Source organism: Calypte anna, chromosome 9 (assembly GCF_003957555.1).
Source record: "Calypte anna isolate BGI_N300 chromosome 9, bCalAnn1_v1.p, whole genome shotgun sequence".
Taxonomy (NCBI): Eukaryota; Metazoa; Chordata; class Aves; order Apodiformes; family Trochilidae; genus Calypte; species Calypte anna.
In genome coordinates, this window is record NC_044255.1 from 2116429 (window position 1) to 2143026 (window position 26598).

General features: G+C 42.2%; 1 protein-coding gene across 3 annotated transcripts in view; it reads left to right on the top strand.

Moving 5' to 3' along the window:
* EPHA4 (EPH receptor A4) overlaps positions 1-26598 on the top strand; it is a 104489-nt gene that overhangs the window by 5229 nt on the left and 72662 nt on the right. For all 3 annotated transcript variants that reach the window (XM_030456105.1, XM_030456106.1, XM_030456108.1), the window contains exon 3: positions 254-917. In XM_030456105.1, coding sequence (XP_030311965.1) covers positions 254-917 — 664 coding nt within the window. The remainder of the gene's footprint in view (positions 1-253; positions 918-26598) is intronic.

Here is a 26598-nt window from a genome sequence, read left to right on the forward strand (position 1 = left end):
GACTTTAAAATAGATGCTTGCTCCTTGAGGTGTTACTTGATGTGGAGAGTTTCCCCTGAACAGGTTGTCCTTTTAATGTCCAAGTAGTTGAGGTCCTGCCTATGGTTTGGTCTGCTGGGTTGTTTGTTTCTTTTCCTCTAATGGAAAAAACAGTCTCCTTATTAATTGTGGAAGTGCAGATTATGTTTGCTGTGAGGCTCTGTTGTTCCTTTTAATAATGATGTATTTTTCCTTCCCTTTTCCCTCTCTGCAGTGGGAGGAAGTAAGCATTATGGATGAGAAGAACACTCCAATCCGCACCTATCAAGTCTGCAATGTGATGGAGCCCAGTCAGAATAATTGGTTACGAACTGATTGGATTCCCCGTGAGGGAGCTCAGAGGGTTTATATTGAAATCAAGTTCACGCTAAGAGACTGCAACAGCCTGCCAGGTGTCATGGGAACTTGCAAAGAGACTTTCAACCTTTATTATTATGAATCAAACAACGACAAGGAACGTTTTATTCGAGAGAGCCAGTTTGCCAAGATTGACACCATTGCTGCAGATGAGAGCTTCACCCAGGTGGACATCGGCGACAGGATCATGAAGCTGAATACAGAGATACGGGATGTGGGACCACTTGGCAAGAAGGGGTTTTACTTGGCTTTTCAAGATGTTGGTGCCTGCATTGCTTTGGTATCTGTTCGTGTCTTCTACAAGAAGTGCCCGTTGACAGTCCGAAACCTGGCACAGTTTCCTGACACCGTTACTGGGGCTGATACATCATCTCTGGTGGAGGTCCGTGGCTCCTGTGTCAACAACTCGGAAGAAAAGGATGTGCCAAAAATGTACTGTGGGGCAGATGGCGAATGGCTGGTGCCCATTGGCAACTGTCTGTGCAATGCTGGCTATGAAGAACATAACGGTGAATGCCAAGGTAGGATGAACCATATTGTACTCTTCATTAGGGCTTAGTTGAATGCATAATTGAATTGGGGATGAGAGTAAATGGAGTAGAGCCAGTAATTAGCAGCCCCTGTGGGATGCGGTGGGACAGAGGGATTTAATAAAGAAGTCCACTAGCTCCAGGTGGCAAGGCTAAGAATTATATAATGCAAAACAAATGATACTGCCATAATAGGCAGAAGGGGAAACACATTTTCTAGCAGGCGCCTGAATTTGAATTGGCTCAAGATAGTGACCAAAATGTGAGTGACAGCAAAACAATGCAGCTGAGCTACTGTCCTTTGAAGAGACAAATCTTGAAAGTTATATCTCAAGAGACCTTTTTTAAGCACAGGAAATTCTGGCAAAGTTTCATTTGGATAATGCAATGGGGAGGGGGGAACAGGAGTTTTAGCTGGATTACTTCCTCTCTTTGAGAAGTGGAAGTCTTTGGTGTTTTACTTGTTGCAAATTTTTAGCACTAAATAACCCTTTGATATTTGACACTGCTGCCTTTGTTAAATATTTTCGTTTCTCAGAGGGTCTCTATTGTCAGTGTAATAATAGAGGTGCTAGGATACTCTTAGAAATGCTAAAAGTCTCCACCCCACCCTCCCACACCCCCCATCCTGTGTGTTGCGGAATTAGGGATTAAAGTTTGTATAAAAGGCAGATTATCTAAAAAGAAAAAAAAACCTCAAAACCTATGTTCTCTTCATCTCCTCTTCCTGGAAAAAGAAGTTGTAAAGGGTTAGAGAAAGAGATAAGGGAGTTTATAAATAAAATATCTTAAGCTTTATCTTCTGAACTCCTGCTCATCTCAGCATAAATTAAGATCAAACTCAAACAGATTCTTGCACAGGTCAGTGGGCTTAGTTTTGTTGTGTACTGAATTAAGATGCTTAATTCCATATTGCATTTGGACCCGTGCATATTGCTTAGTTTTGCTGGGCTTAGTTTTGCTGTGTACTGAATTAAGATGCTTAATTCCATATTGCATTTGGACCCGTGTTTTTCTTCACAGTCAAATGACTTTTGCTTCATGTTTTCTTGGTGTGTTTTTCTCCAGGTCATTTTTTCAGTCTTGCAGGCTGAGAACAAGATAACAGAGCAAGTAACTGTCTGCTTTTATGCCAGAATCTTAGGGAACAGAGTCTTTTGGATGTCCTACTTGATTTCTTTTAATTGATTTAATTTACAGTCCATACAAAGTGCACCAAACTTAAGCTTTTGGTTTTTATTTTAATCCTGCGAGATGAAAGTTTGAAAACTTGTGTATTGCTAAACATGCAAAACTATGGCTATGGTATTGACTGGGTGCTGCTGGGGAGAAACTCTTACCTTGTGATAACTTCAACTTGATAACTTCAGGGCAGAGCTTCTTGACACCTTTACAGCCTGGATTGTGAGCGAAAGAATTGAATGGGGATGTGAAAAAGCATCTTTGTTTATTGCACAAAAAATCATTCTGCTTTCTCTTAAAGGTCTGTTAGGTCAGTAATGGATCACTTTGACTGACAGAGATCTGCCATTTTTCAGTGTCACTGGCCCAGACATGATGAGCTAATTGCCTAACAAATCCTGTGCTGTTCAAGGGAAATCTGTTAAGGTTTTGCCTGTGAGCACTGGTGATAATGGGATGCTTTTTATGTTTGTGATGTTGGACTAGACCTTGGATGAATGTCAGTTTACCTACCAGCTCTCAGCTGTATCCAAGGAGCTTGGGCTCAGAAACTCTTGTGTTCCCAAGTAAAGGGAAGATCAGGTGATGCCATATTGACAAAGAAGACAGAAATGTTCTTTCTCCTGGGCTCCGTGAAGTGAAGTTGGCTTGTAGTAGTCATTTTGAGAGGATTTGAGCCAGCATGTAATTTGAAAGTGCTAAGCCCATTTCATCAGCAGTTATTTGTGGTTTCCTTTTCTCATATTTGCCATTCTTCATCCAGAACAGTTTACTGGGAAGCTCTTCTCCATGAATTCATGAAGTTTACCAGAACTATGGAGCTTGTTCTCTGGTTTCCAGTGAGGCTGTTAAAGCAGTTTGGCCTTTGACACTGCTGAATGAGGCCTCCCCTTTTCTTAACCCACTTAACTTCAGAGTTCAGCAAATGTTCTGCTCTGGCAGGTTTTTGAAGGGGAGGAGAAGGAGGAGGAGGAGGATGAAGTGGGGAGGATTCCTGTGGTTTTGGTACAGAGACTTGGGGGTGGGGGAAGAGACTTTGAGTTTGGGAAAAGCTGTAAAAGGGTACTGGGCTGGGACTGGAGCTGGTGAGCAGGTTCCACCTCAATTGTTTTTCAATAGGTTGGCTGTGGCAGGACAAATACAAGGATAGGTCAGAGGTTGTCTGTTTCCTCATCCATCTTCCCCTGTGATCCTAGGGTCAGAGTAAGGATTGATTAAGATCTTAAATGTTTGACAAAAGCTCGGTGGGCTGAAATAGTTTCATCCTGTGGGTTCGGGCTTTGTACTTGTTGAAGATCCATGGGAGATGTTGGAGCTCCCTGTCCTTTTTGGGGACTTGTCTTACAGTTCTGGGACAGACCACTGGTGCCTAAAAGCTGCTTCAAGATCGCTCAGTCTTGTGATTTTTAAATAATTCTTTTTTCTTGAGCTGCTTTTGCTGAATTTCTGATGTATGTGTGAAATGTAAGAGGAAGCCACTTTACATCTCAAGTAGTGTCTCTAGTGGGAGTTAATCACTTCCTGACCTTGAACAGGATTTTTAAAAAGTAGTGTTGGTTGTTTGGAGGTGTTTGAATGCGATGACAAAAAGCTGTTCTTACTCTAACTACTATTTTTTTCCAAATGACTATTTATGATAATTTTCTTACTGAACATATATGTGTACATACATGTATACATAAAGGCAAACCCCAGAGCCCATAGAAGGGCAGAGAAGCCATTAGGGGAGAGTTAGTGTATTTTTTGAGGGGAAGCTTCACAGGAGTAATGCCATGAAACTGGCCCTTATCAGTGGAGATATTAGCTGAGCACTCATGATTTTCTTACAGGTGAATTTATAGCTATGAACTTGATGCTAAAAACAAAAGAACAAAACATGTTGCGTTTTTTTGTTATTGTTATTTATTCTTCCCTAAACCTCTTTCACTAACACCTATCCATTTAGGAGAGCATAATTGTGGAATACTGTTGATGGAATCTGAAACTGTCCTAACTGGTGGCAAATATCAAGGCTAAGGTTATTAGTGCTTTAGGGCAAAGTTGAGACATTAAGTAATTTTAAACTTTTCTTGTATGCATCATTGTCTTGTAAATTGTTTTGTTATGCATTAATATTATGTGGTTTGGATTTAGTTATTATTTCCTTATGATAAAACACATCTTTTAAAGTCAAAGGAGGAGGGGGGGACACAAGCAGGAAGGAAGAAAAGGCAGATTAAAGAAGCAATAGACTGCAGCCATCTGTGATGATTTTGATGCTGTGAAATTACAAATCTCAATTTTAGGCCTGCCATTTAGTATAAATATGTGAGACAGTTGAGATTTTTTGCTGTGATATTGTAAAGGTTATGAGAGCCAACAGCTTTGTCTTCATCTACACTTGCTTTTTTGAGTTGTGAATTGGCCAATTGGCAGAAAATCCAGTGTCATTTAAAATACGACTCAGTCCTGGTTTCATATCACTGCTGTTTTTAAAATTTTCCTTCAAACTTTGATAAGAGCATCCCTAAGAAGTAACAATTTGAATGATAAGATTCTTTTTATCTCAGAGACTTTGAAGAGTGGCTGTGATCATTGAGAGCAGCAATTCAGTTTTCATCAGAGAGTATAGACTAATTCTTTTTTCCCGTGATAAGATTTTTTTGGAAGGTGGGTTTTGTAAGGTGAGAAGTGAAGTAATTCCTATGTACTTTCCCATTTTAGTCATAGACAACTTTTTTTTTTTTTTTTTTCAGAATAACACTGATGAACAGTCTGGCTGCACAAAAGGGTAATCAGAAGGGTGACTAAGACTGTGCAGATCTGAGATTTCTGAAGGTTTTTTTTTTTTCAGGTTGATTATTTTTGGCAGGAGAAATAAATGCACAGACTCAACATGTTACATTTTAAAAGGAGAGGAGAAGATGGAAGCTACCAGAAGGGGCATGGGAGCGATACTGAAACACAGTCTGTCTGAATCAAATTTAGGTGGTTGTCTTCCCTGTTGAAAGAGTGATTTGGTTATTTCATGTTCTTGTGTAGCTCAATAGATCTTCTGAGGGTTTCTCCCACTGATTTTTGTACCACTCGATGCATTTCTAAATCTCCATTTAAATTGCATTGCAGACTCCATAATTTTTTCCCCCTCCCTCAGTCCCTCCGAAGTTGAGCTACAGTTGTCAAGCAATTATCTCTTCATGTATCCCTTGGAGAAGAGCTCTGGGATTGCCTCCTCCTGAATTCCTGCACAAAATTCCTGCTGATACACAGGGGAGCAATATCTGGTCCGTATTCTCCATGTTACCAGTAAAAAGCACAGTCCTCAGAGTCAAAGGCAGATGAGCTGTTGTGGTGGGATGAATTTCATGGCAGGTCCAAGTAGTCTTTTCTGGGGCATATAGACCATCTTCTGTTTCTTGTGGTTTCTTTTTTTTCTATATTTATTTATTAAAAAAAAAAAAAAAAAGGCAAAACAAAACCTTTCAGACAACTCATCTTGTGTGTGATGACTTCAGTGTTTATATCTTGGCTGGGTAAGGGTTATTATCTGTCTAATAATATGCTTCACTGAGCTTGATCTTTATTGCACTTGTGAAAAGTGATTAAAGAAATGCTTCAGTCTTTTGAGACTGCATCAACAAGCCCCCCAAACTTGTGAGATAGAAATCTGGTTTCGTTCCATGATGCCACATCTTTTGATATGTTGCAGGGGAGCAGGTGAGGTCACACAGTTTTGTGAATCAGAGACAATTAACACTCCCATGACTAAATGGCCATTTTATGAATATTGAGAGCCTGCTTCACCTCCCTGGGAAGCAAACATGTTTGTTCCCTTCTCTTTCCTCCTACTGGAGACTAAGGAAGCTCTCTCAGTGAATGAGGATTGGCAGCTGTCGGCCGCTTTGCCTTTTGCATGCAGCAAATTCCTCATTTACATCTTTTGTATACACCCTCATGCAAAGTAGCACACCCATTTCCCCATTTCACAAAGGAGATAAGAGCTTCCTTTGGAAAAGCCAGCCAAAATCTCCTTCTGTTTATGCAGAGCTCAGATTTGGATTTTATGCAAATGGATTCTGTTTTGCTTTTTTTTGATCTCTTTGTTTAAGAGATAGTGTAATACTTGCACGGTGTTCTCCTTGTCTTGCAAGGTCTCTGGACTAGGACTGATTGGAACTCTTTCCCCAATCTCTGCAGCCTGCTTGCTTGCTTCAAGCTGGTGTTTGAGAAAGTCCTGTGTTCCAAAACCCTTGCTGCATTTGCAGGAGGATAGCTGGAGCTGCAACGTGCTGTTTCTCAATCCTGCTAGGGCTGGAGGCCCTTGGGTGTCATCTCATGGAGATGTTCACCAAGGACCATGAAGTCCTTCAGTAGCTACAACCTCAGCTGGGGGAATGACTGCCTCTGGGAGGTGGGATCCTCCCATGCTAAGAGTGTGTGTGCACACCTGTACATGAAAGAGCACTACAGCTTCTGGCATTTTGTAAGTGGTGTGGTGAGTGCCCTTTGCTTTGTTGGCCTGGCTGCAGAAATGGCCTTGGCTTCCAGTTGCAGTTTGTTGCAAAGGGAAAAAGGGCTGGTAGTACTTGGATAAATAGGCACAAATGAACTGCTGTCTTTATTTATCGAAAGAAAATAACGTGTGAGAAAAGTTCTACTTTCTTAAGCCTCATGATTACACAAGAGCCCATATTTTATTTTATTTTTGGTTTTAGTGGCTTTCTTTTCTTTTTAACTTTTCTTTATTTCAGCTTCACTTAAAATTGCCTTTGGCTTGAAATAAAGCTGAGGCTCATTAAAAGCTCCCAAAACACAGGCTTGTTCAGAACGAATTTGTTGAAAGGTTTATTGATATAAGTTAGAACACATGCTGCACGAATGTGCTGTATTTCTTTAAAGCACTGTTTTTCATTTTGTGTCTTTATAAATCAGTGGTATGAAACTGGGACCCTGATCGTGCTGGGCCTACATCCTATAAGAAACCAGAAGGGCAAACAAGGTTGTGGGGGGTTTTCGTTTTTGTTGGATGTCCAATTAGTGTTTAACTTGAAGGTAATTTCACAGGGGTAGTAAACTGCACAGTGTGAAACCTGGTGGCATAATTAAATGGAGGAAAGGCTCTTTTAAACAACAAAGGAATGCGCAAAAACTTTGCTTTTGTTCTAATAGTCACCCAGAAGGGGAGGTCATGCTGTTTAAAGTACAATATAGATGGGCTATTAAGGCTTAAAAAAAACCCCTACACTGTACAGTTGGTATTTTCTTTGGCTCATTTGGTCCTGGGTGCCTAGAGAAAACTTGGTTTGCTGGTTAACTTTTTTTTTTATTATTATTATTTTTTTCTTTATGGGTGGGTTTCAATCTCACTAAAGCAATCTGTAAAATGAAATTCATCTCCACACCCCAATGCAAGAGGTGTGCTCAGCATCAGTCCTTGTGTTTGCAGGGAGCCTGGTGCAGCACTGGGGAGGCTGTGGGGGTGCTGTGGGTTCAGCAAGCATGGGGGGCTCCTGGGCAGGAAGAGGAGGTGACTTCCCGGTGGCACATAGGATGCCTGTGGCTGAGATGAGACCAGAGGAAAGGCTTAGTCCTCACTGCCCACACTCATCAGAGACATTGGTCACATTTCTCTAAGGAGTCACCCACCTTGGATGATGAAGCTCCTCAAAACATCATTGGAATTAAGGCAATCGATAGCTATTGCTTCTGCTTGTCTGTGTGAATGCTTTGTACAGCCACAGTACAAAGCTGCATTACAGTATCTTAATTACCCAGATAATCCTGTTTGCTTGTATTTTTAAACTATGGAGCACTGGGTAATTATTCAATTCTTAATAGAAGGCAAATGGCAATGTAAACAATAATTAGGATGTTAGACTAATGCGCTTCAAAGCAAATTGGATTTTTTTCATGCTGTTCAGCATGAAGTCCCATAAAGCTAACAATTTAGTGGCAAGGAAACAAGTTCCATTTTGTTCATATTTTCTGGTGTTATCTCTTCATGCCTTGTTTCTGTGAATAAGTTTGTTGTGATGATGCTGCCTGCTCCAGAGGCCATGTCAGGCTGACAGTCAGCTCCCCGCTGGTTGCTGTGCTCTCCCCTGGCTTCCGATGGGCTTTTTTTGTGCCCTGCTGCCAGGGGTTAGAGGTCAGCAGCACCCCAAATTCCTTCCCGTTGTGAGGGCAGGTGAGAGTGGAGGGGATGACTGGTGCTGCCAGTGCTTGGTGGGTTGTGTCTGTCCTGGGCAGTGGTCCAGAGGAGCAGGCTGAGCTGGATGGCTGAGCCTCTTCCTTCATCTGAGTTCAGCTGTTTGTGCTTTCTGGCCAACACTGGCTTTAGCCTTGGAAATAGAGACATTCTTCAGGGAAACTGAAGTTTTTTTTTGGTCTCTTTAATCTTTGAAAGCAGAATAATGTGCAGTGGGTCAGAGCTACAATTGTCTCCCTTAGCTTGGAGACCATTCCAGGTTTTCACAGCTCATCTCTGCTTTTATTAGAAGCACAATGTGAACCCCGAGTGTGGATGCAAAACACTCTGATTCCTGTCTGCAAACCTTGTGCATCTAACTGATTTCAGTACTTGCACAGATAGTTAATTAAATCCTGTCATTGTATCCATTCCTTGAATTGCATTTAGTCAGTGATCTAAGACTGTGTGGTGGTAGTAAAGACATAAGTCAATAAGGCTGCTGAGTTCTGAAATATTTTAATAATGCTTCTGTCACACTGTGGGTTTTGTCTGGCCTTCACCATGCATTCTCAGCCGTCTGAAAGGGTTGAACAATTGGCTTTATTTTCCCCATTATCAACGCTACGAAAGGCCAAAATGCTCTCCAGTGTTGATGCAGAATTACGGAAATTGAATTACAGAAATTTAATTTTAACTATGCTTTACTTCTGAGGAGTGGTGTTGGGGGAAATCAGGAGAACGCTTCAAGGAGTTGTGGCTGATTTATTTAGGTTTTGTTTTTTTGTTTTTTTTTTTAATACCAATACAAGCTATCTTTATATTAAAGTGTGTATTATAAAGGGTGTGGATTTTCAAATTTTAATTCCTAGAGGCTTTTTGCCAGGCCACATTTAAACAGCAGTAATTAACAAGTCTGTCTTTCCATACATCAAACATCTCTGTCTGGGGAGCTGGAGAATTGTGATGATCAGGGCTTCTGTGAACTTGGTGCTTGAATTCAATTGTTTTCAGTTTTAAGTGTTTTCTGCAGTTGAAAAAGACATCCCTGCTTTGAAAACAGTTTCCTTTCCAAGTGTCCAGCCTGCCAATGTGACTGAAGCAGCCATTGGGTATATTAGCATGTTAAAAGGACCGGATCAATACCTTCCCCTGCTTGCTCTCTACTGGTGCTGGGCCTGGGCAACCCTTTCCTTGGGGTCTGCACCCGTGTTTCAGGGGAGTTGTCAATAGCAACGTGGTTTGCCTCAAGTTTAGAGAGCTGGATCCAATGCCCAGGCACTTTCAAGGATGGCAATTTGAAAATGGGTTTGGGGAAAATGGTAGCTTTGGGAAGATCAAGCAGCTCATGTAATTATGGAGAGGATTTGAAGAAAAGCGTAGGGAGAAATAGGAGATCAGTTGAACTCTTCTTCAGGTGCTGGAATATTCCGCTTCATTGTACTTAACTGGTATGTGCAGAAGACTTCTTTGGGCTTTTTCAAGAGACAAGTAGACACAAATTAAAAAGAGGGTGTGTGTGTGTGTGTAGTCCCTAGTGTTTCACATGTATGCTTGGGGGCAGTGGCTGCTAAGTAGGTGTAGCAGGAGATGCTTATATATAACTATGTTTGCTGACAAAACTAAGAAGCTGGTTCTGGTTTCCCCAGTGCAAGGTCTGCATCCCCAGACTGTGTGCTTTCAAACCTGCAGTGATAACCTCCAAAGCTCTGACTCTTACTCTCTGGCTTTCTGCTTAACAAACTCTTGCAATCTGACCAAGGCCTTCCTGGGACCTTTGTGCAGTGCTCCACGTCCATGCCCTGGTGGGAGGCAGAGCCCCTTCACCCCTCCTTGGGATGGGGTGAGCACTGAATGTTCCTTCTGGGTTCATCAGTGTTAAAACAACAAATGATTGCAGTTTGTTGCAGTAAAAATTCCACTAGAGCTGTTTTGAAATAGAGACTGTTTTGTGAGAGGCTTCCTGTGGTCTTGTGCATCAGAGATTCTAGAAGATAGCTTAATTCTGTTGCAGTTTCTGTTTAGTGGCTTCAGTGTTTGCATTTGGCACACCTGCCAACCTCCCCTTAATCGCTGAAGGATGGCAACAGTTATTAGGTTGATGCTTTTTGTCCACTCATAATTAATTTGTGGATTTCCTCATTTATTTTTGTGATGATCAGAAGTGTCCAAGTTAGATCTGGTAAGACAGCTGAAATAAGAACCAGCTTCCTACATGCTCATTAATCAAGGACTCTGCAGTTAGTGAGAGTACTTTCCAGGTAATATTTAATCTCTGCTAGTAATAGTTACACTTCATGTGGAAAAACTTTTTTGGTAGTTTGTTGCTGAAGTCGTTCCCAGAGGGCATTAGGAACTGTCCTTCTGTGCTAATCCCAGGCATGGTTCTGTCACACTGACCCAAATCTGGACTGCTTCTGAAAATGCATACAATATTAAAATACTGGACCCAATAATTAGAGCTGGACTAGACACTTCAGTGGCTGCTGGATACATCTGCATTGGCATGGCTGATAATGTACACTGTTTTGTTATGCTTTGAGGTTCAAAGGCCTGTCTGTGTGGGGAGGAAGGTTGAAAGGAGTCAACTAAAGAGGTGAAGTCAGTGCCTATAACTTAAGTTGCCTCATTAATCACCCGCGAGACTGTTTCCATCTTTTTAGGCTGAATCTACCCATGTGCAGATCCTTTATCCATTTAGTTGGTTCACCTAAAAGTTCTCAGTGGTTCATTGAAGATATGCACTTGCTGCCCAGTTTTAATGTACCCACACTTAATGTACTTGGTAACCTTGAATTCAGCACACTCAGTAGCTTGGGAAAGTGAGCTCAAAGGGCTGTGGGCACTGTGAAAGCACCCATTTACAGCTTTAGGATAGACAGAGGACTTTAATTTATGAGAGGAAAGAGAACAAAATCACTTCACAGTCACTTGCAGTAAAGAGTGGTGCAGCAGCAGAGCTGCTGAAAGGAGCATGGTCACCCCATTGCCAGGAAGGGCAGCTGGCTGGCTCCAGAAAGGGGCAGAAGACCTCGTCTGCTGTGAAAGAGCAGTGCTGGCTCTGATGGAATCTGAAGGAGCTGCATCCTGGGTCTGATCCAGCACTGCAGGGAACTGCCCTTGTCTTAGCAGGAATGGTGAAATCCTAAGAGCACTGTGTGATTTGAAATATTGCATCTCTTTCCCATTAGGCTGCACCGGAGCAGTGGCTGTGCAGAACTGGTCCTTTGGCTTTTAGATGAGCAGTAATCAAAGTATGAAAGTGTGAGAAAGGAAGTCTGTCTGTCCTGTTTAGTTTTTGTCTTTCCATGCTGTCAGAGGAGTCCTGTGGATCTTAACTTCCATTGAGTTTATAGCAGCTTCCAGATTGCTGTGGTGATACTGGGAAGAAAGAGCTCTGCCCCAGTATATTGCTCTGCTTCTTTAGAGGTCACTCTTAATTCCTGTTTCTTGTGGTTGTGCATTTAGCTTGCCTTCTGCAGGGATCATGGTAATTTGACCTCTCCATACACCTGTATTAAAGTTGGATTTAAAAATGCATGGTAGCAGAGCAAAGGACATTTTTCCGTGGGATTGTTGAGCTCCTTCAGAATGCCAAGTGGCTAAGTTAACTCTTGTGCAAACACTGCCTTTTACTTGACTTTGTAGTTTGCCCTTTGAAATACAAACATATTTGTGTCAATCAGCAAGTCTCCCTTCCGGAGTTCTGGTTGACCCTGCACAAAGAAATGTGACTGTGCAATTATTAAAGGTGAGGCCTTCGTTTTAACAAATGCTGAGTAATTGCTATTCACTTGTCTCTGCACCTCTGTCATAAATGATGGTGAACTGCCCTTCAGCCCAGCTAAATAACAAGGAAGATGATCAGCTTGTTTAGAAGGAATAACTCTTCAGAAATTTGCAACCTGTCAGAAGTCTTGTGTCACAGGGACGTGTGGGTAGAGCAAAGAAAAAAGTTGCCTGGCTCAGCTTAGAGTGCGAGAGCCTTGCTCGAGCTTTAAAATGCAATTAGGTCAAATATTATAGCTATGTCACTTGGGCAGAGTTAGAAAGAGTTGTGGAAGCCTAGCAGAGGGCAGAATTTGCCCATTATAAGACAATCTGAAGCAAGTATGGAAATGAGATATTCTGGCAATTTACCTAGCACTTCTAGTGATGAGAAGGATGAAAGTTCCTCATCTCCCCTGCTGTAATGCTGGCAGGTGTTGGAAAAAGGTTCTGAATGTTTCCCAGGAGATTTTCCAGTCTGAAGACTTGGACCTGGTTGGTGATTGATTCTGTACAGGGAAGTGGTCTGCCACAGTGGTGAGACTATGGATGAGTAGTGCCAAAGAAATGGAAAATAAGGCCTTGCAACTGTTTTTATAGAGGATAACCTGTCTTCTTCCAGATAATTTTTGTTGTTGTTGTTGCTTGATTTTTTTTTAAAGTTTTTTTTAACTAAAAACATTCTGAAGACAAGACATTCTTTATACAAGACTGGTATAACATCAATTTTATTCAGCATTATTGATGCTTTCTAGAGACACTATCAAGACAGACCAGTGCTGATGCAGTCTGCCTTTTCTTTCTCTATTAGCTTGTAATTCTTATAGCTTTATTCAGTCTGTGATTTCTCAAAGTAAATTGTTTATTGCCCTGAGCTCAGCATCATGAATCTTGCAGCAGGCCTTTGATAACAAATAAGTACACATGATAAGGGGATATAAATTTTGAGAGCAGTTTTCAATTTATTCCTCAAATAGGATTTCTAGAACACATCCACTACTGTATTTTGGCCTTATTTAAAGGCCAAAAAATAAAATATAATAAAAAATAATCAAAATACTAGCTGGTGTCTAACTACTTCAGACCTTGGCTGATGGGTTTGTAGCTCTCATTCATACTTAAGAGGCTAAGGCACCCTTTCTGCCTATGTAACACTTACTGTCCAGTTCACTTCAAGAAGTTAAAAGTTTGGATGTGTTTGAAATGTCTCTCACTTTTATTTTTTTTTTAAGCACAGGTGCATAGAATTTGGCTATAAAAATGGAATTGGTAACAGAGCAGGAAATAGTGGGCTTAAATTGCCAAAAGAGAAGGTTAGACTAGACCCAAGGGGAGAAAATAAAAAAAGAAATTCATAGTCACAAGGATCTGTAGTGCCAGTGCAGATTGGCCAGGGATGTGGGGAAATCTCTGCACTGGAGGATTTTCAGAAGAAGTCATCCAGTGGCATGGTTTAACTACAGGTTATCCTCTTATGGGCCAGGGGAATAGACTGAATGGGTTTGTCTCCAGCCTCATCTCTTGTGGTAAATGCTCTTGAACAGTTGCTATGGAATCACCATCATCTTATTGCTGAAAGGTAGCTCTCAGGGCCAGACTTAGAAATAGAGACTTGACTGTGCTCTCTCCTGATCCCATTCCCTCAGAATAAACTTCTCCAGTCTGAAGAGATCTCTTGGCTGCTAGAGCTCTTGCCCTGCATTTCAGTTTTCCAGCTAACTAAGCAGCTAGTTTCAGCTAACCAGGACCCTCTCCAGGATCCTCTCCAGGGTCCTGGCTTTTCCAAAGGATTGTGGCTCTACGAGTTAGCAATGTAACTTCAGTTTACTGGCTTTTGTGTCCCTTCCATACCTGAGCCTGTGGTAATGATAGAGGATGGCAGGGAATCTTCAGAGCAGCCACCAGAAGCTCTGCCTGTTGCTGGCTCACCCAGAAAGGCAACAGAAACACAGCTTCCATCTGGGTCCTGCTTCCTCCAGCCCTGTACAGCAGTGCAGGAACCCCCACACAGGAACCCCCACACTGTTTCAAACACTTAAAGAAGCCCCAGGTAGATGTGTGCAGCCAATGTGGTGCTGTTCTCCCTGCTTTGGGTGGCTCTGCTGTGTTTTGGCTTAATTTTGCATTCCCTCCCACACACCTCAGTTATTTGGCAAATTTATCTCAGGTTGCTGAAAGGTGGCCTCCCTCATGCAGATGGAAACCTCTTTGCATCCAGGTTGGGTTTAATGTGCAACACATGTGCTCACTGCTGAATTAAATAAGCAAGTACCTACTGAGGAGAGGTTGGCTGCTCAGGTATAATGGTAAATCTGCTGGGATGGAGAGAAGAGATATTAAAATTGTTTACAAAGTCAGAGCTATAGCAAGCTTTGTACCACCTTTGAGTTACGATATCATTACCTGAGCTGTGGGAACCAAGAAATAAAAGCTTTTGTTGTAAGGAGTACTTATGACTTTGAAGTATAGAGGAAGAGAGGAAGAAAAATGTATACTGCTGCCTAGTACATTTTTTCTTCTATTGCCATGGGTTTGATTTTTCTTACTTGTGACACAAACAGAACAGATATGGCATTTGTTTACAATGTTTGTGCTAGAGAAATGATCCTTTTGCTAATTCATTTATTTTTTGGTCATGCCAGAAAAAAGGTTCCATTCAAAAAGGAATAAATTATCCAAGCTTATTTAAATAAGCTTGCTATTATTTCTCTACCTGGTTCATGTACCATGGTACATAAAGTATCTGCAGAGTGAGAAAGAATTAAAAATCCATCAACAAAAGAATAATGCTTAGGTTGGATGAACTGGAATGAATGAGTGGTATCAGAACAGGAAGATGTGCTGTAGACAACAAGAGAGGCAGCAAGAACTGTTCCAGGAGAAGCTGAGGGACAACTGCCATGACTATAAGCAGTCAATCAGTATTTAACAAAGTTCACTTTTGGTTTCTACAGAAAGTGGATTTTGTGGTCTTGCTGGTCTACTGTTATGTCAATAACTTGCATCAAAACTTCCTTGAGTCAGAACATCTGTTGTGGCCAATGGAAAGGCTCCCCTTGACTTTAATGTGCTTTGGATCAGGCTCAAAATGTAAATAGTTTTTCTCTCATCCTTTGAAGTCTTTAACATTTCATGGGCTCCCTTATGTTTGGTAATTTGCACCAGAGGTATTTTGCATGCAAATGAAATTTAGGCAGTAACAACTGCATTTGTGCATATGCAATGTAAGTGTGCATGCACAAATAGCAGCAAAGTGAACTGTACTTTTCAGCAAACTAGAAATTTCTTTGTTACAGTGGGTTGTTCATAGTAGCCAGAAGTGCAATCAGATGTATTGACAAATACATATGAAACTGCCAAAGTACATTTTGATACATCTGTATAGAGCCAATTGATTTTCCTTTTCATAGCTTGTGCATGTTAGTGCATGTTTTCTATATGAAACTGGCATTTGTCACTAACTTGTTACAGCACTGTAGATGTCATAAATTTAAATACTGTAATTGAACCTGAGTTCACTGTGGGTTTATTTACCAGATCAAAGAGTAACTTCAGACTATAGCACTCATTTTGTTTGCTAGTGTAAACTCCTGAGTTTAGTGAAGTGCCAGAGAAGGACTGTTCTTTTGAAATATGTGAATGCTAGCAAATCACAGGGGTTTAGTTTTTAATAAGCTAGAAATGTATTTTTAGTTGAGAGAGCCTTCTGATTTTACTATTAACATTTTAAAGTTTCTTAACTCACAAAGACTATTGTAGTGCTCCCATGGCAGTCTGAATGTGTTATTCTGCAATACCAGAGTAATAAAATGTGGCAATGAAATATGACAAGTTTACAGTGACCCCATTTACCTGATACTGAGACCTCACTCTATGGGCTTTGCTTTACCTCTCCAGTTAACCCTGTGTGAAAACCACCAAGGGCTTATTTGGGCCAGGTTGTCACCTGCCTGGCCCACTACCATGCTTTTTGTTTAAAAGTCAGTTCCATCTTGCTTATCTGTTTAGTTTAATTGTTTTCTGACTCAGCCGTTTTTATCTAAGCTCTCATTTGAGGAGCCATCCTGCTTGAATCCCAGCAGGTTCAGCTGAAGTTGCATGGCCTGGAGACTTGTGCTGAGGTCCTTCAGCCCCTACCTGCCCTGCTGCACAGCCCCTGGGGTGTCTTCACTTCAAGGGCCCAGCTATCTGGTGACTGGGAGGAGAAAGGGAAAAAGAATTTGGGTTTCTAATTGCTGTAAGTGTGAATAGGGACATCATTCCACAGAAAAATGTCTGCTGAACAGGGTATTGCTAGAAGAACTTGTCAGTGAAGTTGTCTGTTAGGTCACCGTGTATGACTGGAACTGTAAAGAATTAGTCACTCTACGTACCCCAGGCTGTTATGTAAAACTCTTGCTGGGAATGTCATTGCAACAGGGAGGGAGTAGCAGGAAATAGGAGCCAGGGTCAAAAATGACAGCGCCAAGTGATGAGGAGCAATGTGTCAGAGGAGTGGAGGTGCTGGGGCTGGGAGCAGGTGCTGTGGTGGCAGGGCTGGGCACTGAGGAGCTCACAGCACAACAAACTGTTGGGTTTGGTGGAGTGGGAGCTTCTGTCTGAGCCCCTGAGCGTGTATTTGTGTGCAAGTAAGAAGCACAGAATCAAAAACTGGAAATGGTCCTCTGTGGACTGGCAAGTGGATGCTCAACAAACCCAAGTCACCAAGAATATTGTCTGTTGTCAGTGGAAAGCATTTAAAAGAAAGAAGTGTCTGTCTGGTTCTCTGCATTTTGTTTCGTGGTGATTTAACAAAGTTTCATTTTGAGGAAGAGGAAAGAAAATATAAGGGTGGACGTCTGAGGGAAGGTAATGTTGCGAGCCCTATTATGTAGCTGCTGGCTGCATCGGGATGAAATAAACTGTGCAAATTGAGGTACTTAAGCTGTTAAGGATAGCAAGGGTATTTGACTAGCACTGGTCCTGCTCTGGAAAATACTGAAGGGAAGGGCAGGAGTGGGGCTTTGCTAAAAGGTGGATTGGGAAGCCCTATAAAACCCTGCCTTTTCCCACGAGCCTGTCCTTAGCCTGAAGTGTCCCCAGCCTTGCTGAGTCAGCACCTCAGTCCCAGTGTAAGGAAGGAGGCTCAGGGCCTCGGTAGCTTTTATGGTCCTGAGAAGCCAGTGCTGATGAGCACCCATCAGAAGCAGCCTGAGGCTGCCTCATTTAATCCTGGAGACACGGCCTTGTAGCAAGCTCAGACTTCAGAGGGGCCCCGCTCCTCCTGAGGTGCTGGGTGCTGCGGGAGGGTGCTCAGGGCAGGGCCCTGGGGAGGGCTGCAGGGGGTGGGAGGGAAGGGTGCAGTTACATTCATGCAAATTCTTGGCTGCTTTGAGCTCCTCTGTTCAAACCCAAGCTGTGGAAGTTTCTGATTCATGAGCTGTTCCATTTGCTTAAAAATCCTGCTTGCGTTTTCTGCAGGCAGGTGGTGTCCCGAATGAGTACGTAGCAAGCACTCTTTAAAATCAGGAGTTCCAGGGCTAACTTTGATATGAGCTGCATAAGCAATGAATAATAGCTGCTTCATTCCTAGCAGAGGCTTGGTGGTGGATGATAGCCAGGAGTATCTGGTTAATTTTTGAACTCTCTTCCTCTATCCAAAGTTAAAAGCTGGTCAAAAATCGGTGGCATCTGGCAAATGAACTAGAGTGGCTGTTCAGAAGCTCAAGTTGGTGGCTCAAGCCATACTGTGACACCCGAATGTGCCTGAAATTTGCCTCTCAAGTGGGCTGGAGAGTTCCTACCACACGGCCACCCCCCTAGAGAACTGACAAGTCAGTGCAGTGAGAGCTGGGGTCTGTCCAAGTTAGCATTCCAAAATAAGTGTGAGGTATTGCCCAATTAATAAACTCGGCATTACCTAAGACCATGAACAGCCTCTTTTGTGAGGGCCAAAGTTGTCTTTATAAAGAAACGATACAAAGATGCCTTTAAATATGCATGGAATGCATATTGATTATTTTAAACACCAAAAAAGCCTTCCTTGTTATCTGGGAGACCACAGACAGTTGTTTTATTGTATAGAGTCTTACACCATCTTTGAAACTTTTCAGCTGGCTACAAGTCTAGAATGAGAATGATCTTCTAAGCCTGAATCACACATAACAACTTGTAAGCAGTATTACTCCTGACAATGCAGAAGGGGGAAGGAGGGAGGGAAGGAAGGAAGGCTGTCCTCCCAGTAGTGACAGGGCTCAAACGCAGAAATTGCAAGTTTACACAGTGCTCTTTCTCTTCTGCAGGTTGGGACGAGGGGGTTGTTTGGTGGTTTTTTGTTTTTGGTTTATTTGGTTTGTTTTTTGTTTGTTTTTTAAAAGACTATTAAGGCTTTCATTCCAGTAAGGATGTACTTTGATCTTTTTGATTTTCAGATGAGCATGCCAGTGCCCATCTAATTGTTTTTTAGAGAGTGGGATTTTGATAAAGCTGCCCGTACTGTGCATATCATGCAGTGAGCTGCTGATAGCTAAGTCTCTGGCCTGTGAAGTGACACATGATGTGACCACATTCAGCTTTTGTACGGTGCAAAAATCTGCTTTCTTCTGGGTCTTGTCAGTGCAGAGCCCTTGGCTTTATTTCTTGAGCTTCAGAACTTTTATATCAGTGAACTCCACTAGTGGTGAGAATTTCAATTTGCTACTTAAATTTATGTTGATGTCAATGTGAAAAGCCTCATACTGTGTATTACTAGGCTGGTTTTATGAGAGTACTGATCACGCTGTTGAGTCATTACATCCACTTTACACGTTGAATTTTAATTGCTTTATGGAGCTTGTTAATTTTTGTTTAGTTAGCTAGTAGCTTACAAATGATAGTTGTCTCTATTAAGAACTGCTACCAGTTCTGTTGTTATTACTGCTGTGTAGTACCACTCTTGGAAACATGCAGGCAGGATTTTATCCCAAGTAACTATTACTTGTGGCTTCAACAGTAATGTTATATTTTGGTTTGGCTTTTTTTCTTCTCTGTGGTACTAGGAAGAGATACAAGGTTCAGAACAATGCAAACACTAATCCCAACTTCCTAAAGATCAGCCAAGGTGGGAGAGAAAACTAATAAATGAAAATAATTTGTTGCAAAAGGTGTTATTCTTTATTTAAAATATCCTTAGTATAAAGCTGGTGGGAGTATGCAACTAGAACATGGTGTACAAGTCCCTCTGCATGGAGTTTTCCAAGGGCAGCTGTTCTTTGCCCTTGCCCTGCATGAGGAGTTTTAGGCTTTCATTTCTAAATTACTGACTGCACTCAGGATCACACATTCACCTGAGCTTTCTAAAAATTCAGTGGCAAATCAGATTGCATTAATGGAAAATGTTGTGGCCTAGAAAAGAGCTTTAATGCTGGCAGAATGGGCTGATGAAATCTGGGCCGGTAAGGTATGCTATTTTTGACTGTGATAAGGAGCATTTTCTGAAGGTTTGCTGAATGCAGTGATGAGATTTTGTCTCCTTTGTTAGTCATCTCTATCTGCTGGTGATGGTAATGGATGCTGGTAATGTTCAACATTTAATCAGCTAACGTATATGTCTGTCTGCTTTTCTTTCTCAGAATTTGAAAGGATTTTTATCATTTCCATATATATTCCAAAAACTCAAGAGAAAGTGAGCAGAGATCCGCTAAATCTGTTTTAGAAGCCTGTGAGTGCAACTGAATGATTATGTGAAAAGAATTCTCTCTTTTCCCTGGCTGGAGTAGCTTGCAGTAACCATTGGCTTGTACTGTCTTTCTCCAACATTGCTGTGATCATTTAATGAGGTCTGATGCAGACTAATTCCCACAATCTGTAGGTTTTATTCTCTGCTGAGGCTGAAATATTTGGATGTCTGTTCAGACGTATAGTTTTCTTTTTAATTAACACATCTGATTATTATTTTTTTTTTTACAAGGGCCACAACCTCTGTCCCAATCCGGGCAGGTGAAATTTCACAAGCCCTTTATCATGGCTCATACCTCAAGCATCCGGACACACCTTTCTAATTGTCATTTCTATCCGCCTGTCATTGCCTCTGGCATTTGCTGAGTTCACATTTCCATGTGATTTACTGCAAAACATTTTGTTTAACAAGTCACTAACACACATTGACTGGGAAGTCCCCCTCAAGAAGCTGAAGTTAAGATTGCCTTTCTCTTCGCTTTCTTGAGGTGGCTGCTAGAAAATCAGTGCTTTAGGTTTTGCACATAACAAGAGTTCTTAAAACTGGAAAACTCTGGCCTTGAATCCATGAGTAGTTTGAATTGCATTTTGTCTTGGGTTCCATGTGTGTAATAAGGTGGACAAGCTTTGAGGCAGCACATTCAGTCCCCAGATGCAGAATTTTCAGGGCAGTTGTTTTATGAGTCAGTGGCCGTTCTGCAAGTGTTCAGTTAACCATGAAAGTATTCAGATGCTGAGGCTGCTTCCTAGCAGCAGTTCTGCCAGACTTTTTAATACACCAGGGCAGCTGCTCTGTCTTCTGTACTTGGCTTCTTTGGGCCCTGTCTGAGTGCCCCATGCACAGTCCCATGCTCAACTGGGATTCCCCTGCCCATAGCTTCTTATGGGGCACTGGCAGCCTGGTGTGGGGCATGTTGTGGGGCACAGTCTGGGCAGGGCATCTCTTCTTTCACCTCCATGGTCCTGGGAGGCTTTCAGCCAGGGACTTGGTGACTTTCCAAGGCCACAGTTGAGTCCTGTGTAACTGTTCCCATGTGGGAGTGACTTGCCTTCTTGTTGCTTGAAGGCAGTCTGGACAGTGGACATCTAATTTAGGCCTAGCTTTGTTCTCCTTCAGTTAAATATGCCCTAAAATTACTCTGCAGATCATCAGTTCTGTTGGTGTTTCAGAATAAAGTCACTAAGCATTTGATATGTCAAAAACCACTTAATGCTGACAAAGGTGTTTCATGCAAGTCTTGTAAATGGTTGCTTATCTCCCATGATGAGTTGGGTACAACCGAAAAAAATAGCTCTGTTAAGTGGCACACTCAGAAAATATAAGCAAATGCAGAAGAATAAAATACAGTGAAATATCCATCTCTGCTCTTCCCCCAGTTAGTTGCTGATCTCATGTTATTTGGAGCTCAGTGCAAATTTACTGACACATTAGTGGCTGCCTTTTTGGCTGCACCTTCACAGAGGAAAAGTATGTCTAGAAAATAAACTTGACACATCAGATACACCATAACTAATTCATTTCAGACAGCACTTTTCCTCCTGCTCTGCTTAACTGCCTCAAGGTTTGATCGTGGACAAATTTCTTGGTTTAGTTCTGATAGGAAATCCTGGGTTTGTTTGAATGTGTATTTCTTAATGAATGAATGCAGACAAGAAGTGTTAACTAATTGCTAGCAAGGAATACAGGACAGTAAAATGCTGATGTGAGCATTAGTTTTCCAAAGAACAGGTTCTGCTGGGAGGTTTGATAGGCTAATAAGGATTTTGGTCATCAAGTGATGAGGTCCTTGAAAATTCAAGCAAATGGTGGTCCCTGAATGACTTCTGGGTGGGGCAACCTAAGGAATTCCCAGGGAGCTCAGTGTCGGAGGACAGAGTGCAAGTAATGGTCCTGTGGAGCCAGCACAGGGCAGAAGTCTCTGGAGGCCATAGATGGCTGCTGGGGCTGCTCTTGAGGATCCTCCACCCTTGAGGATCCTCCATCTGTAGCTGTGTGGTGCCTTATTGCAGGAAATTTGACAGTCACAGGGGTGCCAGGAAGGCAGTGAAGTTTTTCAGGTGGTTTTCTGTAATTTAGAATGTATCCAAGCATAGCTGGCAAAGCCAGAGAGAAAAAGGGGATATTTCTGGCTCAGGTTTGTTTGGTTGATGTTTAGAAGTAGAGGTTACTCTGTGAGTTTTGAGATCTCTGGAAAAGGGGAGATGTGTGCTCCAAGCTGGTGGTCTTACACAGCCAGGTGTTTCTGTTTAACTGGTATAAGATCACCATGTCAACAGTATTTTAAAAACCTTACTCTCCCAAGCAATCTTAGATGCAATCTGGATTCTATTGATAGCATTCTGTTAATTGTTGAGGCAAAATTAAGTTTTGATGTGGTTTAGTTGAGAATAGATAAAAGTAGCTGTCCTAAGCACTAGGAACTGATAAGTTATCAGACCAGGAAGAGCGTGGGGCAGTCAGGGAGGATGTGAGTCACGATCCAGCTCCAGAGCCTCTGGAGCCTCTGTGAGACTTCCCGCCAGATCTCTTTGCTAGCATAAATTTTTGTGGCCTGGACTGAAGTCAGTGGTGCTTTTGGCCATTTCTAAATAGCTCCATGGCTTCCACAATTAATTTCTTTGTTTATTATCATCCTCTAATTTACGTATCATGTAGATATTTGAATAAATAGCTCTATCACGTCAGCCGTGAGGGCCCCTGAGCCAAAGTGGGATGTTATTGTTAGGTTCATTTGCCAATAGTTTTGTTGGAGACGGATGCATTTCCAGATTAGAAGCAAAATTATATTTGTTTTGTCACTTTCTCCTAATTAGCAGCTGTGCGACATGCAGCAGGAATTTGAAAGGAAGCTTTTCTTCTTGTGAGTCACCAGTTCAGGGGCAAAGGTTCTGCAGGCTGGGCTGCATCCCAACCTGTATCCCATCCTGTGGGCTCAGTCCTCCAGGTACCTGCTCTGGCACCCAGGGGTACAGAAGGCTCAGGGTGATGTGGAAAAGCCTCACTAGGGACTGTCACCTGTCCATGCTAGGCACAGGACTGGCTCCAGTGGTCTGTGTGGATGTAGGGAAGAAACTGATCAATTGTTCATCAGTGCTGTTAGTATTATCCCAGCCAAGACTTAATTTGCTTTAGTGATGGGGTCAGCTGTGGGCTCATTCCTCATGCTGGAGGTTGTCTTCTCTTGAAGCTCTGCCTTGTTTTGTGTGCTTCCTGAGGCACCCAGAGTTTGAGCTTCATTTCCCAGGTACCTGCACCATGTAAGCTTTCAGACAGGGAAAGCTGCTCCAGTATGCTGGAATCCATCCAGTATGGATGGATTCGTACTCAGTATTCTTCTGGAGTGGGCCAGAAGGGCTGCTGCTGCTCCTCTCCTCATTTATTTTTTTTCCACCAGCTCACCAGAATGTCTCCTGAGGGTCTCCTCTCCCTGGAGCTGCCTGCCAAAGCTAAGTTGAAGGAGCAGTGACATATCACAAGCATTCTTGTTCATGCCCAGCATAAGTTTCTGCAATTGTTTTGCCCAGAATTTCATTTAATATGATACATATATTTTAATGCACCATTGTCATACAATGGGAAAGTTCTTGCAGAACTCTTGGAAAAAAGCTTGGTTTAAAGCATTCATCCAATGGCTGCCTCTCTAAACAAACCTACTTTCAAATTTTACCAGGTGATATGCCCATTGCACAACTGGGCCAAATCCTGCACTCTTAGAGCAGCAGCAGTGGTGTAAGCCTGTGAGTTATCTGGACCTCAAAGATGGATGGGCAGAACTGTGCTATAAAGATACCAAATAGCAAATAAAGGAATTAGTGCATGGTGGGTCTTCTGAATTCAGGATAGAAGAGGATTTGAAAGCTAAGCCCAGTTCAGATTGTAATTCTTATCTAGAACTTGCAGCAGCTACTCCTAAAACAAATATCTTTCTGGCTGTTCTTTTTCTGTATCTCTTGCTGGCTGGAGCATTTGAAACAGGTCCCCAAACCATCTTCTGTACATCCAGTGCCTTTCCTTCACTCCACAAGGAGGTGCGATGATGAGAAGAGGCACTGGCTGCAGGCTTGGGGGAGACATCTGCTCTTTGCAGAGCAAGTGCTGATGCATCAGCCTGGTGGAAACTGTGCTGGGTGCACCTGAACAGGGTCAGCAATGCAACCTGGACAGTGAGTGTTCTGCCTTCCTTCTTCTAGACTGGCCCAGTGCCACTGCTGGCATCTCCTTCAGGATGTTGTGATACAGAACTTAACAGGGGCTCTGCTGCACCAGCATGTGACCTAACAGCTTGTGCTTCAGTGCTACAAGCAGTGTGCTTCTCCATAGATAATTCCCTCTTTTCTTTTCCTTATTGGCGATAAAAGCTGTCACAGATAAATAAGCATGTTCTCACTTGACTTGATAATTTACGTGGCATTGCTGGAGGTGATTTATAATTTATACATGGAGAGGATTTGCTGATCTCATTAATAATGTTCCAAACATCTAAATAAACACTCTCTGAATCAAGTGAGCTTGAAACAGCCAAGGTATTCACCTGCAAGGGCTTCTGGCACTCCACTTGTTCCCAGACAGCAGAAGTTTGACAAAAGAATGTTGGAACTGCCAAAATTTGTTTCTCTTCACAGCCACCCGGATCACCTTAAGGTGGGAGATTCCATCTATACTTGCTAAATTATTCTTCCCTATTGAAAGGTTTGTTGACAGGAGCAGACCCCAGCTCTTTGATTTTTAAATAGGGACTGTATTTCACAGCTCTGAGTACTCAGCCCATGCAAGCATTTCTCTGCATCCTCTCAAACATCCTGCCAATGTCTGTGATGCAAAGGAGCAGGTAAACAATCTCCATGAGCTTCCCCTACCAAGGCTATAAAAGGGGATTTGAGATAGCCCTGGATATTCCCTGCTGAGTACATCAGGTTGTTGCCATGAGATTTTATTTCATCAGAAGTAATCACCTCCTCTCTCAGGTATGGGCACCCTGTTATCTGGAGATCTCCAAGTGCTGTGTGTATGCTTATTGCTTAATTAAAGCTCATAACAGCTTTTGGGTTATCTATTGTTATCTATTGCCACTTTCTAAGTTGATAAATAGAGGCAGGGATACAAAGTTGACACCTGTGGTGTCTGAGTAGTTACATCCCTTAAACCTGGGGGCCCAAAGGAACAGCCCTGCTTTCTTTACCACTGCTTCCTACTTGCCATTAACTCCTCTGGGAAAGGGTTATTCACACCTGGGAACAGCCCGTGATGTGCAGGAGATGACCTGGAAGTTACTGAGCAGAAAATGAGGCCAGAGCAGCAGGGAAGGAATGAATGATGTTTTTTCTCTTAATATGGTGGTACACACCATGTCCATGAATGCCAGAGGAAGGTCAGGTGAGATGTCCCCAACCTCTGTGGCAGAGCCAGGAATTAGCCCGGAGTGACTGTGTCCATCTCTCCTGTAGCCATGAGATCAAACCTCCATGGGAGGCATCAGGGTGTGAGAACTTAGGTAGTTAGTAGAACCTTAGGAAGCAGCTGGCTTCCAGTTGCCTCCCTGCATGTTTGGGGTACTGTGAATTAGCCCATAGAGTAGCAAATCTTCAGCTTATTTCTCACAGGGTAGAATCAGGAAGATATGGTATCTAGAGGAATCTCAGGTGGCTTGAGCCTTCCTCTTCATTTTCAGCATGTTCTTGGTAGTGAATGCCATAGCTGAACAGTGCCCCTGCCATTTCTGACACCTTTTTCCTTAAAAGCTGTGATCTGCTCAGAATAAGGAGAAAAGGACAAACTCAGCCGCTCCTTTCCTCTTGTTGAAATTAAGCTTGGTGCTAAACTTTGCATTGGTAATGAACTAAAAGTGGTCATGAACTCCAAATAGCAAAGGGCAAAGAAGAGAGAAGCAACTCATCAATGTATGACCCTCTCTAAAATGTCATGGGTAATCAAGTGTGAAGTACTTAATGGTCATGATTTGCATGCCACCATTTTGATTGATGTACTACTTAGTGGAGGATTGATAGTTTTTTACAGTGATGTTGATGGGAGTCTCTCAGAAGCACCTCCATGTATTTTCTACAGTGCTGGGAGAGCCAAAGCAGTGTTTGTTTGAAGCCATTGTGGTCTCAGTGTCTTTGTTTAATGGTCAAAAATAGTGTGGAGTTATCTTGCATAGACTCACATGTCACCAGAACTGGCTATATTTAGGCATCTTCCAAAACCTTTGTGTCAAGCAGTTCTTCAGTGAGACCAGAATAGCTTTTTTTTTTTTTTTTTTTTAAATATAGTGTCATACAGCCATTTAGAGAGCATGTGCTTATTAAACCATATTAAGGCATCTTGCTATATAGCTCCAGAGATACAAACTTGAACTCTGTTCCAGGCTGGACACAGTTAACCCAAGTATAAAAAAAGCCCAGAAAAAAGCCCTGTAGTTTGTAGTTAGCTGGCATGAGGTGGCTCCATCACAGTCATGGTGCAAGTTCAAACAGTGGCAGGAAACATTACAGCAATGCTGAGTTCTGCTGCAGTGTGAAATTCCACTTGCACAAAGGAGACAGCATTAAAGGCTTTATGTGCAGGATCAGTCCACAGATTCTTGACAATAGGCAATTGATTAAGTAATAATTATTTCGGCCAATTTGCAATGTATAAAATACAAACGCTTTTAAAATATAGGAAAATAAGATGCTAGATGCTTTTTAATACCTTACAGGTACACTCTTTTGAAATCCAAGCTCCTTAGATGATGCCATCTGATGATTGTGTTAGGAGCCAAGAGACATTTTAAACAATAACACCAAGGCTACGTGTTAGGCCTTTTAATATCAAACTGCTCAAGCTGCTACTGTGCTCTATCACAGACTTCATCTAACTTT